Raw genomic sequence first — 11,601 nt, 5'->3', positions numbered from 1 at the left:
ATGTGCGTTTGTGCTGCAGGGAGGAGCACCTTCCCCCTTTGATAGGAACTTTGGCACCAAGTTGGGTGTGAAGGCAATCCAGTGGCTCTCCGAGAGGTTGACTGAAAGCTTCCGACAAGGTGGGGTTACGCTACACTCCCAGAAAATAAAAGCACTAAACCATGCTGCAGACGTTTGCTTATGATGCCATCGTTTCCCCTCCAGGCCGCGTGTTCGCCAACTCCCCAGAAACGGCGTGTGTGCTTGGCCTGAACAGGAAGGTCGTCTCATTCGTTCCTGTAACTGTCCTGAAGGCCAGCACTGACTTTGAGTAAGTATTTTGAAAAACATATAAAACAGCTGCTTTTTGTTTTTGTTTTTTTTGTTAAAAACTTTAAACCAAATCATTTATGGATATTGTTTGTTTGCTTTTCAGGCACCGGATGCCAAAGGTTCAGTGGTGGTTCAACCTGAGACCGATGCTGAAGATGCTGGCCAGGTATCAAACCAATTTTGTTGAATATGTCCCTGGAGAGATGGAACATGTGACTCGGCGCTCCATCAGCATTGATGCTGGATACTAGGCTCCCTGAGGCAAAACTTCTGTATGCAGTTTTTGGACCCTTATCTATCCATCCTTTGTCCCATTTTCACTCACGAGTGAGGTGTTTTGGTGCTCTCCCTCATAAACCTAGCCAGAGTGAACTAGTGGGAAATAATTCCTATTTGCATATGGACCAACATCCACTAAGAGTGTAGATATGTTTTTCTCCAGTTGAATTCCTCCTGCCTTAACTTTACCTAAGAAACAAGAACTCTTAGTTTCTTGTCATACGCTTATATTTTTGTGCTAAGCTGTCGTCATACCTTTTGGCATTCATGTAAATAATGTTGCAGTGGAGCATATTTACTGTAGATATGATGTCTTTGCGTTAGCGTGACTGAAATATAAGATGTTTTCTATTATTTACTGTATGTCTGTAACTGCAGATGCCCTGAGAATCAGGTTCCTGTTTCTGTAAAGTTCAGGCCGTACCCTCTGAAGTTCAGACACTTTACTCTTGAATGAAAATGGGACTGTTTCTTAAAAACTTTTTTAGTACCTCTAATCAGTGTAATATTAACTATTTAAGATCAAGTGACATAATTTACAGTATTCATTTATCAACTGACGCATTTAATACAGAGAAATTTTGTACTTTCTTTGTAAGGATTTTTTCTACTCAAATTGCTGCTATAGAACAGACAACCAGATGTGCCACCAAACCAAAGTTTTACAGAACTTTTATTGAATAGCATGTATTGCAACAAATGAATGTAGATGCTGCAGTATAAATCTCTTACTTTTAAATCCACATCTAGGAAATGCGTACATTCTGAGCCATAAGACGTATAAGGAGGAGCCTTCAGTGAAAGAAATAATTCTGATCATGTTTGAACATGTCATTTCTAAAAATTAAGAAACTTAAAAACGTTTTGTGATTTTTATCTGAATATTTTGTGAGGCTAATGTGACTGTAACTCAAGGGACCCTTAAGATTGTCATTTTCTGTTTTTATATATTCATGTTTATGTATATTGTGTGGTTGTGTGACTGAAGCAACATATCTAGTATTAATTCAAATTAACAGAATTTTCTGAACCTATCAAATACTTTATTACAATTTAAAACATGTAAACTTTACAACTACTGTACTTTACAGAGATGAATCTATAAAGAAATATAAACTTCTGATGTGTTTTAAGTATATATTAATGATGCACATATATATCCAAGTATGACACTATTATGTATACATTGCTATGTGATTAACCCAAATATGCCTTTATATCAAACAGTTGAATTCAGGAACTTAAATCACTGCTAGCTCAACAACATAAGGAAATAAACAGGAACTCAATTCACAAAGTACTATAGTGTGGTTTTTCTTTTCTCAGAAGTTGAATGAAAATGGAAACTCATCTTTGGAGTTTTTCTTGCTTGACTGAGGACTCTTGCTTGTGAAGTCAAACTGGAAGTCTTCACTTTGTTCTGGTTGGTCAAACAGGAACTCAGTAGCTAGAAAATCATATCCCAAATCGAAGAGTTAATTTGTTTCAGTAATGTGGTTTCAAATGTTAAATATATATATGGACACAGAATGATATATTTCAAAAATTAATTTCTCATTTTGATGGGCATGGTTCTCACAGCTAACAAAAAATAAAAAATGTAATCTCTCTGGAAATAAAAATCCTGCAAAAGACTGAAGGAGTGCAGAGGCACAGAATCTGATGTGCTTGAGGTCTAATGTGAAGTTCCCATGGTCAGTGATGTTTTGTCATCTGCTAGTTACAGTCAACTTTGTTTAATCAAGTCCGCAGTGCTGCCGTCTACCGGGGGGATTTTACCATACTTGACTGTTAAGAGATTTATGAAGATGCTGATTTAATTTTCCAGTATGATATAACACCTGCCCACATTGTCAAAAGTACCAACACCTGGTTCAGTAATCATGGTTTTATTGTTCTTGACTGTCCAGCAAACTCACTTGACCTAACCCCCATAGAGAAACTGCGCAGTAATGACAAGAGGAAGATGAGATGTGGCTCTACTGGATACATCAGTAGGACCACGGGCTGATCACCGCAATGCTACACTGCACTGATGCAGTAATTCATGCAAAAGGAGTCCCAACCTAAGTATTATTTATTTTTTGTTAATCTGAGATTCTGAGAAAATGAATTTTGTTTTTATTATCTGTAAGCCATAGTTATTAAAAGTATTGAAAATAAACATCATGAACAGGACTCACTAGTTGCAATGAATCTAAACATGAGTTTCACTTTTAATTTAATTACTGAAATAAACTTTTTAATGACATTTTAAGTTATTGGGATGCACCGATAGAGGTAATATAACAAAACAGCTTCTGAATAGATACTTACAGCTTGAAGATTTAGCATCTGTGGCTTTCTGTAAAGAAGACAAACAGCCCTCAGTATCTTTTCTCCAGATATACGAATGCCTAAAGAATACCTTGTAATGTAAACCTCACCTTGTCGTTGAAAAAAGAGCCAGAAAAAGCAAAAGAGGAGTCCTGCAATGACAACTAGAGTTAACTCCGAAGCCAAGAAAGAGCAATTCCTGTCAGGTTTAGTTTTTCCCTTCAGCTAACTTCCTACTTCTTCCTGGGACGGGCCAACATCAAATCCAAATCCAGGAAATCCAGGTGTGCTAACATTGGAGTTCAGATTGAGCGCAAAAGCTGAAGATTTAGAATCGGGAGTGCCTTGACGATGAAAGCTGGTGGGACTGAAGCTAAAACAAGAACAGAACACATCTCTTCAGGTTCTGTTGACAACTTGACTCAAAAGTCTTGAGTCAAGTTCAACTCATACAATCTTACTTGAATGTAAATATTGGAGTTGAGAACACGGATGTTTCAGTTGAAGAGAGAGCCTGTAGATTGGCTTCTTCAGATGTTTGAAGAAAACTATTGGCTTCCTGATGGTCCTCTGCATCAGGTGCTTCATCCTGCATGTCATCCTTCTGGACCTCCTCTGGATCTGGTAAAGTGGGAACCTGCACCTTGTAACAGGAAAAACAAAAAACTTCTTTTTCAGACAATGTACATCACAATCGAAAGAAACAAAATTCGGCTTGAGAAATGGAAGCATCAGTCAGTATTATTATTTTTTGTGGTACAACACAGTTAGTACAAAGGTTATGCAGAAATGCATCCTGGTAAAAAAAAAAAAAAGTAAAGGATTTTTTTTTTTTTGGCGTATGTTAATTTAATTCACTCATCTGATTTATTGAGGAAACAGACATTGCTACTGCATTCCTCATGTCTGATAAAACATTCTTTGAATTTGCTGGAGTTGCTGCTTAAACCAGACCTTTTAAGTCATTATTTCTTGAGCTTCCCATGTTCATGGGGTGTGTACGTGCTTGAACATAATTTCACTTAACAAAGTAGCCCTGTGCAAAGAACTAAAATCATATTTTTAAAAAGCAAAACAAACATATCGGGAACCTGACAGATCCGTAAATAGCTTTAGCAGAAATGTCATAAACAATGKTTTTCATCAAYACGTTACCTAGTAAAGCGTTACKCTGATCTGACCCCATGTTTCAGGAACAAGTAATCTAACGCGTTACTATTTACAATCCAATACTCCAAAACTAATTACGAATCCAAGTCACTGTGTGTTGCTATATGTGTTATTTTATTTCGTAAAAACATACATTGTTGCTTTGCTCTTTTTTGGGGGGGAGTTGCATCTCGTGTGTAACATCAGCAACACAAACGTAAATAATGGAGGGAAAAGAGAGATGTGCATTTCCTAACTGATGGATCGATCTTTCATTGAGTAATGAAGTTACTTTTTWAATATTTTTTYKACCTCAAGGAGGCAAACTGCCCCAAAAAACATCCTTTTCCATTTCATCTTGAACAAAATGCCTTGAGTCTTTAATCAAGGCAAGCAGTCATTTTCAGCCACAAACATTTAATTAAAACATCTACTGTTATGTGTTASTGTCTCTTACCTGGTTGTCTGTTCCTGTCTCTCCCTCAGTCTGACTCTGTGCATCAAGGTCCTGATGTCCCTGCATAGCATTCATGGATTTACAAACGACACCACATATACTAACGTACAGTATCAGAATGTGAACTAACTAAAGCTAAAAAAAACATGTGTTGTACTCATCTTATAACCTAATCATAACTTAACCATTATCCTTATAAATTGTGTGGAAATAATTATAAAAAATACTGAAAAGTAAAAATAAAAGTCAACCTGACATCAGTCCTCACCTGTTCTCCTTTCTGGTTCTGTTATAATTAATATTATGTTTATACCATCACACCCTGACCCTGCTCTTTTCATGATAAAATAGTTTAGTTTATTTAAAAAATAAAACCGGTTAATACATATTTCAATAAACTAACAGAAGACCTCACTTGAGCTTCCTCAATCTCTTCACCTTTCTTCACTGTTCTAGCTCTGCCATYCAACTGATGAGACACAATATAATATACACATAATGTATAATGTTATATAATGTAATATAATATTTTATAGATGTTGATAAATAGTTGAGTATGATCAGGTGTGTATACACTGATATTACACTTTAAACAACAACAAAAAGGCTCATTTTGCTGCTGTTTCAGTTTCATTGTGGTGAAATAAAACATTGTGGCTAGAGTAGCTAACTTTTAGACAAAGATTAGCAGTAAAATATTCGACGTGTGATTATTTCAGAATTAAAATTACTTAACCAAAATGATTTGGTTAAGTAACTTCCACCTCTCAAACACTCTGAGCTGTTTGGAGGGGGTAAAGAAGAGGAGGAAGGAGCGCTGTGATGCACATTCAAAATAAAAGCACGCGAGCGAAAGATTTCAAAATCAAATATTTTTCGCGACTGTGGTGAAATTCGCCTGTCTCCAATACTGGGGAGCAACACCCCCCCCCCCCCCACACACACACACACGYCYCTGGTTCCTACGTCTATGAGTAGAATAGTACAAATATAGATCTGTTTGAAAGCTGTCCAAATTAAACTTATGTAACCTAAAAGTTAATCTGAGTGAAAGTTTGCTAATGCATAAAAAAATATAGCGACTCAGTCCACTAAAAATCAGACAATAAACTAAAACCTGTTCCTCCTGTGACATTTCTGCTTCCTCTGCCTCAGAGTGCATTTCTTCTGGTGGACCTGACTCTGAAAAAACAAAAAAAAAACAATTTGATGGTGATCTTCAATGATGACATTTACATATGAATAAATAATCAAAAAACTGAATTTATTTTAATTTCTAGGGCGACATATTCACCGTCTGACAGCTGCAGAGACCACAGCTCTTCATTTGATTTGTCAGAGGCAGTGAAGCAGCTGATTGGATCCTGCGGTTCGTTTTCCTCACTCATCTGCTCAGTGTTTACTTCTGCAGCAGGTTCATGGTCACTCTGTAACATTACGTTCAGGATTGATATAATTTTACAGACCATAATTACTAATGTGTTAGCAGTAAGAAAATATCAAACTGATCAATCTGAGTACAGTTGCTTGGTTGAGATCAATGTATGACATGTCAATGGAGCAATCCTTCGTCTGTTCGGACTGTTCTTCTGTTGTGTGATGTTCGCCTAAAACACTGCAAAGAAAATTGCATTTAATTAGTAAATAAAAGCTTTAAAAGTTAGCTTTTTTTTATTATTTGTAAATTTTGTAAAACAAACCCATCTGGTAGTTTTTCCATGGAATTAGAAGTCGCATCTGGATCTGTTCAGAAACAAATTGTTGAATATGTAATTTTTCAGCTTAACCACAGAAAAGACAAATTACAAAGAAAAGACTGGGCTACCACTAAGATGTTCCAGTTCTTTCTTTTTCATCATCATGCAGTCATCACAGTGTTTAATTTGACTCTCAATTGTCCCTATCTCAGCCTGCAGCAGGAGGAGTTTCTGAGCGATGGGATTTTGGAAATATGTTTCTTTGTATGACTGCAGTGTCTGTAGGTAGCTAGCAAACCTCTCTTCGTAGACTTCCCTAGTTGGTGCAAAATCAACAACTCAGTTTCAGACATTTAAATGCAACTTGCAACAGATCAAATTATACAATAACCTACTGGTCATGGTCGTAGCTGCTTTTTCTACTTTCCAGTTCTGTTTTTAGCGTCTGTTCATACTGAAGAAGCAGGCTGTTGGTCACCTTCATGCTGGAGAGTCATGGATGACAGAAAAAAACTGTAAATAAAAGCCCCACTACAATGTAACTGGAATAAAAATACATTTGATCATGTTGACCAGTGCACACTGTGGTACTTAATTTTCTGTTACCTTTTTGCTTTTTCTTTATTCCTCGTTACAGTGCTCTGCTTCACTCGAATTTCTTCTTCAAGATTCTTGATGTATCCTTGAGTTGCTTCAACGTAAGACTTCTTCTCAGTGATGAGAGTTCTGCACTCTGTTTAAAGAAATATAATATATAATATAATTTGACAAGGACATGTAGCACAATGCAGTTATAATAATTTAAGTTATGTATTGGGGATATCAATTAATAAAACTCAGGCTACGATTTGTTAAACTTATCAACAAGTGTAGCTAGACATACCTTTGATTTGCTTTTGGATTCCATTCTTCTTTTGAGAAGCCTCTCGAGTTTTAACAGCTAAAAAGGAGTGAAATTATTTGATTGCTTTTTATGTGTAAAWGATATCGACCCCAACAACTGTCTAGTTTCCAACTAGCTTACACTTCATTAGCAAAAGTCCGAAAGTGCTAACAAAAGTGCTAACAATAAAAACCCAAACAAGTTTAATGAAGATAYAGTTGTAAACATAATAAACTTACCAAATTGAAAAACAAGACTATCAATATTGTCGAGTAAATGCTGCTCCTTCATGTTAGGTTGAACTAGCCAACGGCGCTAACAGTTAMAAATTTCAATTATAATGAAAAATTATAGTTTAAAGCTAAAAGAGTGATAATGTGGTAACTTAATTAAGCCACTAATAATATAGAAAAATACAAGTTCACGTTAAAATCAATTTTAGATTAAAAATAATTTACGCCAAAGGAAACAAATGTTGGAGGTGTGGTCATGACGACTATCAGATTTAGGTTAGTAACCATGGCAACTGTCGCTTACTCTTCCTCAACGCAGTATTTAGTGATGAATTCATCACTAAATGATGAATTCATTTAGTGATGAATTCATCACTAAATGATGAATTCATCATTTATTTTTTATATAGAAAAATATGTTATTCCTTTTAATGATAACATGAAGTCTCAACATTAGACTCTGGCGAAATATTTTAACTTAAAATGACATATTTTACTTGTAATTATGGCTTCTTGCACAACTTATTTCCAAATTTTGGACGTTACAGTAGCCTACCTTTTTGTAATTTTGAACCTCGTGACCAATAATAAAGTTGTCAATAAATATCTAAAATTCAAACATTTGGGTTTGAATTAAAATATGACCCTATTTTATGGATGTRCCCTTCAAACTCATTTGTACTTTCTATTATTTGTTACAACTGAAACCCACTTGTCAAACMAATTATTTTTTTCTTATCTTTCTGTCTCCCATAATTATGACTTAGAAATCGGTTAGAAACTCAAAATGATTAATTTAGAATCAAAATTGGGGCAATTTTWAAAAATTTATTTCGTAGTTCTACTTTTTGTTGCACTGAAAATGACTTTGCCTTATATCTTAAATCGTGATTATAATTTTTTTTTTTTATCTTAAATTTGTATAAGTTTTATATGACGTATATACGGAAAAGGATTAGGACCACTGGGGAAAAAAACAGTTCTCACTTTAATCTCAGAATTCTGACTTTAATCTCAGAATTCTGAGATTAAAGTCAGAATTGTTTTATTTTATTTTTTTCCAGTGGCCCTAATCCTCTTCCGTACGTATAAAACCATGTTGTCTTTCATTTGGAGTTAACGGGCTTCCAAAGTGAAAATAGTCTTTTGTATCCAAATTTTGCTCCTGTTTTTTTCTCCTCTCCAGAAGCAGAGGAGAAGCTGTGGCAGGAGCAGGGATCAAGGATAGTGTGGATTGGTCGGATTTGGGAGGTTTTTGCGTAGGGGCGGGATTAGTCCTATTCTAGAAGCCCTTTTGCGTAGCGCATCTGTATGCTCAGAAACACAGCACTGGGGTGTGTTTGTGTGTTCTTGCGATGTATCGGAGAGATCCGCTGGTTTATTCTCACACTGTCCCGGTTTGCTGGTYGCCKCTCGTCTGTTCTTTTAGAGGTAAGCCTGCATTTCARTGGAAGCATTTTTAGACAGTGGCAGATTTACACCGGCTGATGTCTACAGACAAAAGAGCGGACATATGGGTGGGATTTAAATGGGAGGGGAATCAGCTGTATGAGGGTTACATTGTCGATTTTACCCTCTCCTATAAGAATGCATTCTTATTGAACGCTCTGTTTATTTTCGTGTGTTTTTGATACATATACATGTCTKTAAGGAGGATGCAAGATAATAAKGATGTGCTCWGATAATCATGACAGTCATGCAAATCAAAAAAKCCTTTCTAACCTGTACGAATCCAGGCTCCTGTTTTGTTTTTGCTACATCCGGTGCCGTTTTCCCTATTCATCCATATGGAAATAGATGCCATTTCCTGGATGTAAACAGTCTACAGCAGGACATGGAGAAAAGATTAGCTGTTTTGTGTAAAATTCAGCTGAGAATGCCTGCACACTGAGGATTAAATAACAAGTAAGCTTCTTCTAACTGGGCTCTCTTCCTCTCTGTTTGTGTTTGTGTGTGTTTTCTGTGCTTGGATTACCTTCTAGTAATCTACATTTAGTTTTTGTAAATGCAGTAGATGGGACAAATATTTCAACCCACACATAACACATCAGAAAAGTAGCCTATGATTCAGAGTTAATTGGTTTCAAGGAAAGGATGGCACAGGTAGAGGAATCTCACACTGAAGGGGAGAGCAGCCCTCAGATGGTCTCCTTGAGATCAGACGTGTCAGTGAGCCAGGGGAATGATGGAGAAGTGGGGCCATCTATGAGGAGGAAGAGGAGGAAGAAGAAAGAGCCCCGTCCAGAGTCCATCATCGTRTACCGCTCCGAAATGGAGAGAGCACCAGGAGAGGAGCAGAGCGGCGAGGAGGGAGGGGAAAGGAGCACAGAGGAGGGAGCAAAGTTCCTGGGAACACCAACAGGAGAAGGTGAGAGGGTTGTTGAGTAGTGATAGAGTCAAAGACACAAGTTATAATGACGACTGTACAGTGCCTTGTAAAAGTTTGTGTTTTTAATATTTAGTCACGATCAAAAACCCTCAATGTATTCTATTGGAATGTTGTCTGACAGACACACACTAAGTAATCCATCATTTTAAGGAAAATGACATGGTTTTCTATTTTTTTTTTTTTATATATATATACAAATCTTAAATGTGTAATGGGCCTTCATTTTCAGCCTTCTTTCACTTTGTTTTGGTACACTGGTACACTTCTTTCACGTGTCTTACTTAATCTCAGTATAAACACAGCTGTTCAAGATAAGTTGAAAAGTATGCTGGGGTCTTTTGTACTGTGCATTGTATGGAACCTATCATCTAAAAATTAGCCAAGCCCTAAAGCATGCACAGCTCTGATCTACTTTTAATTCCAAATCTGGATTACTTGAACCCTGCGATTAAAATAGTTACATATCTAATTAATAAATAACTTGTATATTTGACAGTAATTCTATGTTTGACATGTTATTCATGTCAAACCTAATTTTATCTCTGAACAGAAAGGGACTGGAACCTTCCCCCAGACAGCCGCTACGTGACGCTTACTGGCACCATCACTCGAGGAAAGAAGAAAGGCCAGGTGGTGGACATTCATGTCACTTTGACAGAGAGGGAACTCAGGGATCTGGCCAAGTCAAAGGAGCGTCTTGATGCGGAGTGTGAGGCTGGGGAAGGGTACAAACGCAAGTGCACCTTAGGAGTGTGCCAGGGACCCCATGTGGTGCTGTGGAGCATCTCCTGCGCTCCTGTGGTTTTCCTCCTTTCCTTCATCACCTCCTTCTACTACGGCACGCTCACCTGGTACAACGTCTTCCTGGTGTACAACGAGGAGCGGACGTTCTGGCACAAGATTACCATTTGTCCCTTTCTCATCATCTTCTACCCTGTGCTCATCATGCCATTGGCGTTGTCTCTGGCTCTATACTCAGCCGTGGTGCAGGTGTCCTGGGCCTTCAGTGAGTGGTGGCTGGCGGTGCGAGACCTGGAGAAAGGCTTTTGTGGCTGGGCCTGTGGGAAGCTGGGGCTGGAGGACTGCTCCCCCTACAGCATTGTGGAGCTGCTCGACTCCGACACGGTTTCTGGGACTCTGCAGAGCAAGGCACCCAGTGAATTTGCCCAGACGTCATCAGTTTGAGGCGGGGGCATTGCTGATTTGCTGAGCTGTGCAACTGCATTCAAAGGCCTTTTTCACATTTTATCAGGTTACCACCACAAACTTTMATGGATTTTATTTGAGTTTTATGTGATTAACCAACATAACATCCACCTTTTGTTGCACTTAAAGCTGCAAGTATTGTATATGTTAACCAGTTTTGCATGTCTAGAGACTTACATTTTTGTCAATTCTTAAAACAATAACTCAAGCTTMGTRCGATTAGACTAACGAACRTTATCAGTRAATATTTATTTTCAAGTCTTTTCACAGATTCTTTGTTAATTATACCTTTGGACTTTGACAACGTCACTCTCACATGAACATWYWCWSAWYAGAWCCMYWCCWGTGTGGCTCTGGCTGCATGTTTATGAATATCAACCYTCTCTAAAAGTAACCTCTGCCACAGTGTCAAATGTTTTGCARCTTCTAGCAAGTTTTCTTCTGTATTTAGCTCCATTCAGCTTTTCGTCATCTCTGACCAGGCTCCCTGTTCCTGCTTAAGAAAAGTATCTCCACAGCACAGTGGAGATGGACTACATACGGCTTCAACTCTGGTTTTCTTCTTGTTACTCTTTCAAATTTAAGACAGATTTGTAATAGTTGCCTGGGCAACAGATTATCCCTCCTGAGCAGTGGATCTTCTTTCTATTTGTTCACTAATGTTCTCTAATTTAAGTTTC

General features: G+C 37.5%; 3 protein-coding genes across 4 annotated transcripts in view; 2 read left to right on the top strand and 1 right to left on the bottom strand.

Moving 5' to 3' along the window:
* pfkla (phosphofructokinase, liver a) overlaps nt 1-1,891 on the top strand; it is a 14,029-nt gene extending 12,138 nt beyond the window's left edge. Inside the window, exons 20-22 of the mRNA XM_008403942.2 lie at nt 20-119; nt 205-310; nt 416-1,891. Of these exons, the coding sequence (XP_008402164.1) occupies nt 20-119; nt 205-310; nt 416-563 (354 nt within the window). The 3' untranslated portion in view covers nt 564-1,891. The remainder of the gene's footprint in view (nt 1-19; nt 120-204; nt 311-415) is intronic.
* On the bottom strand, nt 1,247-7,603 carry LOC103461652 (uncharacterized). Of its 2 annotated transcripts, XM_008403940.2 has the most exons (16): nt 7,333-7,603; nt 7,094-7,150; nt 6,817-6,943; nt 6,606-6,695; nt 6,339-6,526; nt 6,214-6,256; nt 6,035-6,128; nt 5,808-5,940; nt 5,631-5,695; nt 4,929-4,982; nt 4,514-4,573; nt 3,369-3,550; nt 3,145-3,280; nt 3,018-3,059; nt 2,908-2,935; nt 1,247-2,038 (listed from the first exon to the last, which is right to left on the bottom strand). In XM_008403940.2, the coding sequence occupies exons 1-16, from the start codon at nt 7,382-7,384 to the stop codon at nt 1,914-1,916; spliced, it is 1,476 nt and encodes a 491-aa protein (XP_008402162.1). In that variant the 5' UTR covers nt 7,385-7,603; the 3' UTR covers nt 1,247-1,913. The 2 variants fall into 2 exon arrangements, with proteins under 2 accessions (XP_008402162.1, XP_008402163.1); XM_008403941.2 differs by lacking the exon at nt 4,929-4,982.
* Nucleotides 7,604-9,312: 1,709 nt separating this feature from the next.
* On the top strand, nt 9,313-11,239 carry tmem169b (transmembrane protein 169b). The gene is made up of 2 exons (XM_017307883.1): nt 9,313-9,694; nt 10,266-11,239. The coding sequence occupies exons 1-2, from the start codon at nt 9,421-9,423 to the stop codon at nt 10,898-10,900; spliced, it is 909 nt and encodes a 302-aa protein (XP_017163372.1). The 5' UTR covers nt 9,313-9,420; the 3' UTR covers nt 10,901-11,239.
* The last annotated feature ends 362 nt before the right edge of the window (nt 11,240-11,601 follow it).

The sequence above is a fragment of the Poecilia reticulata genome, linkage group LG2 (assembly GCF_000633615.1).
Source record: "Poecilia reticulata strain Guanapo linkage group LG2, Guppy_female_1.0+MT, whole genome shotgun sequence".
Classification (NCBI taxonomy): Eukaryota; Metazoa; Chordata; class Actinopteri; order Cyprinodontiformes; family Poeciliidae; genus Poecilia; species Poecilia reticulata.
The sequence above is the reverse complement of the archived record's forward strand: the minus strand, read 5'-3'. Positions and strand labels throughout refer to the sequence as shown.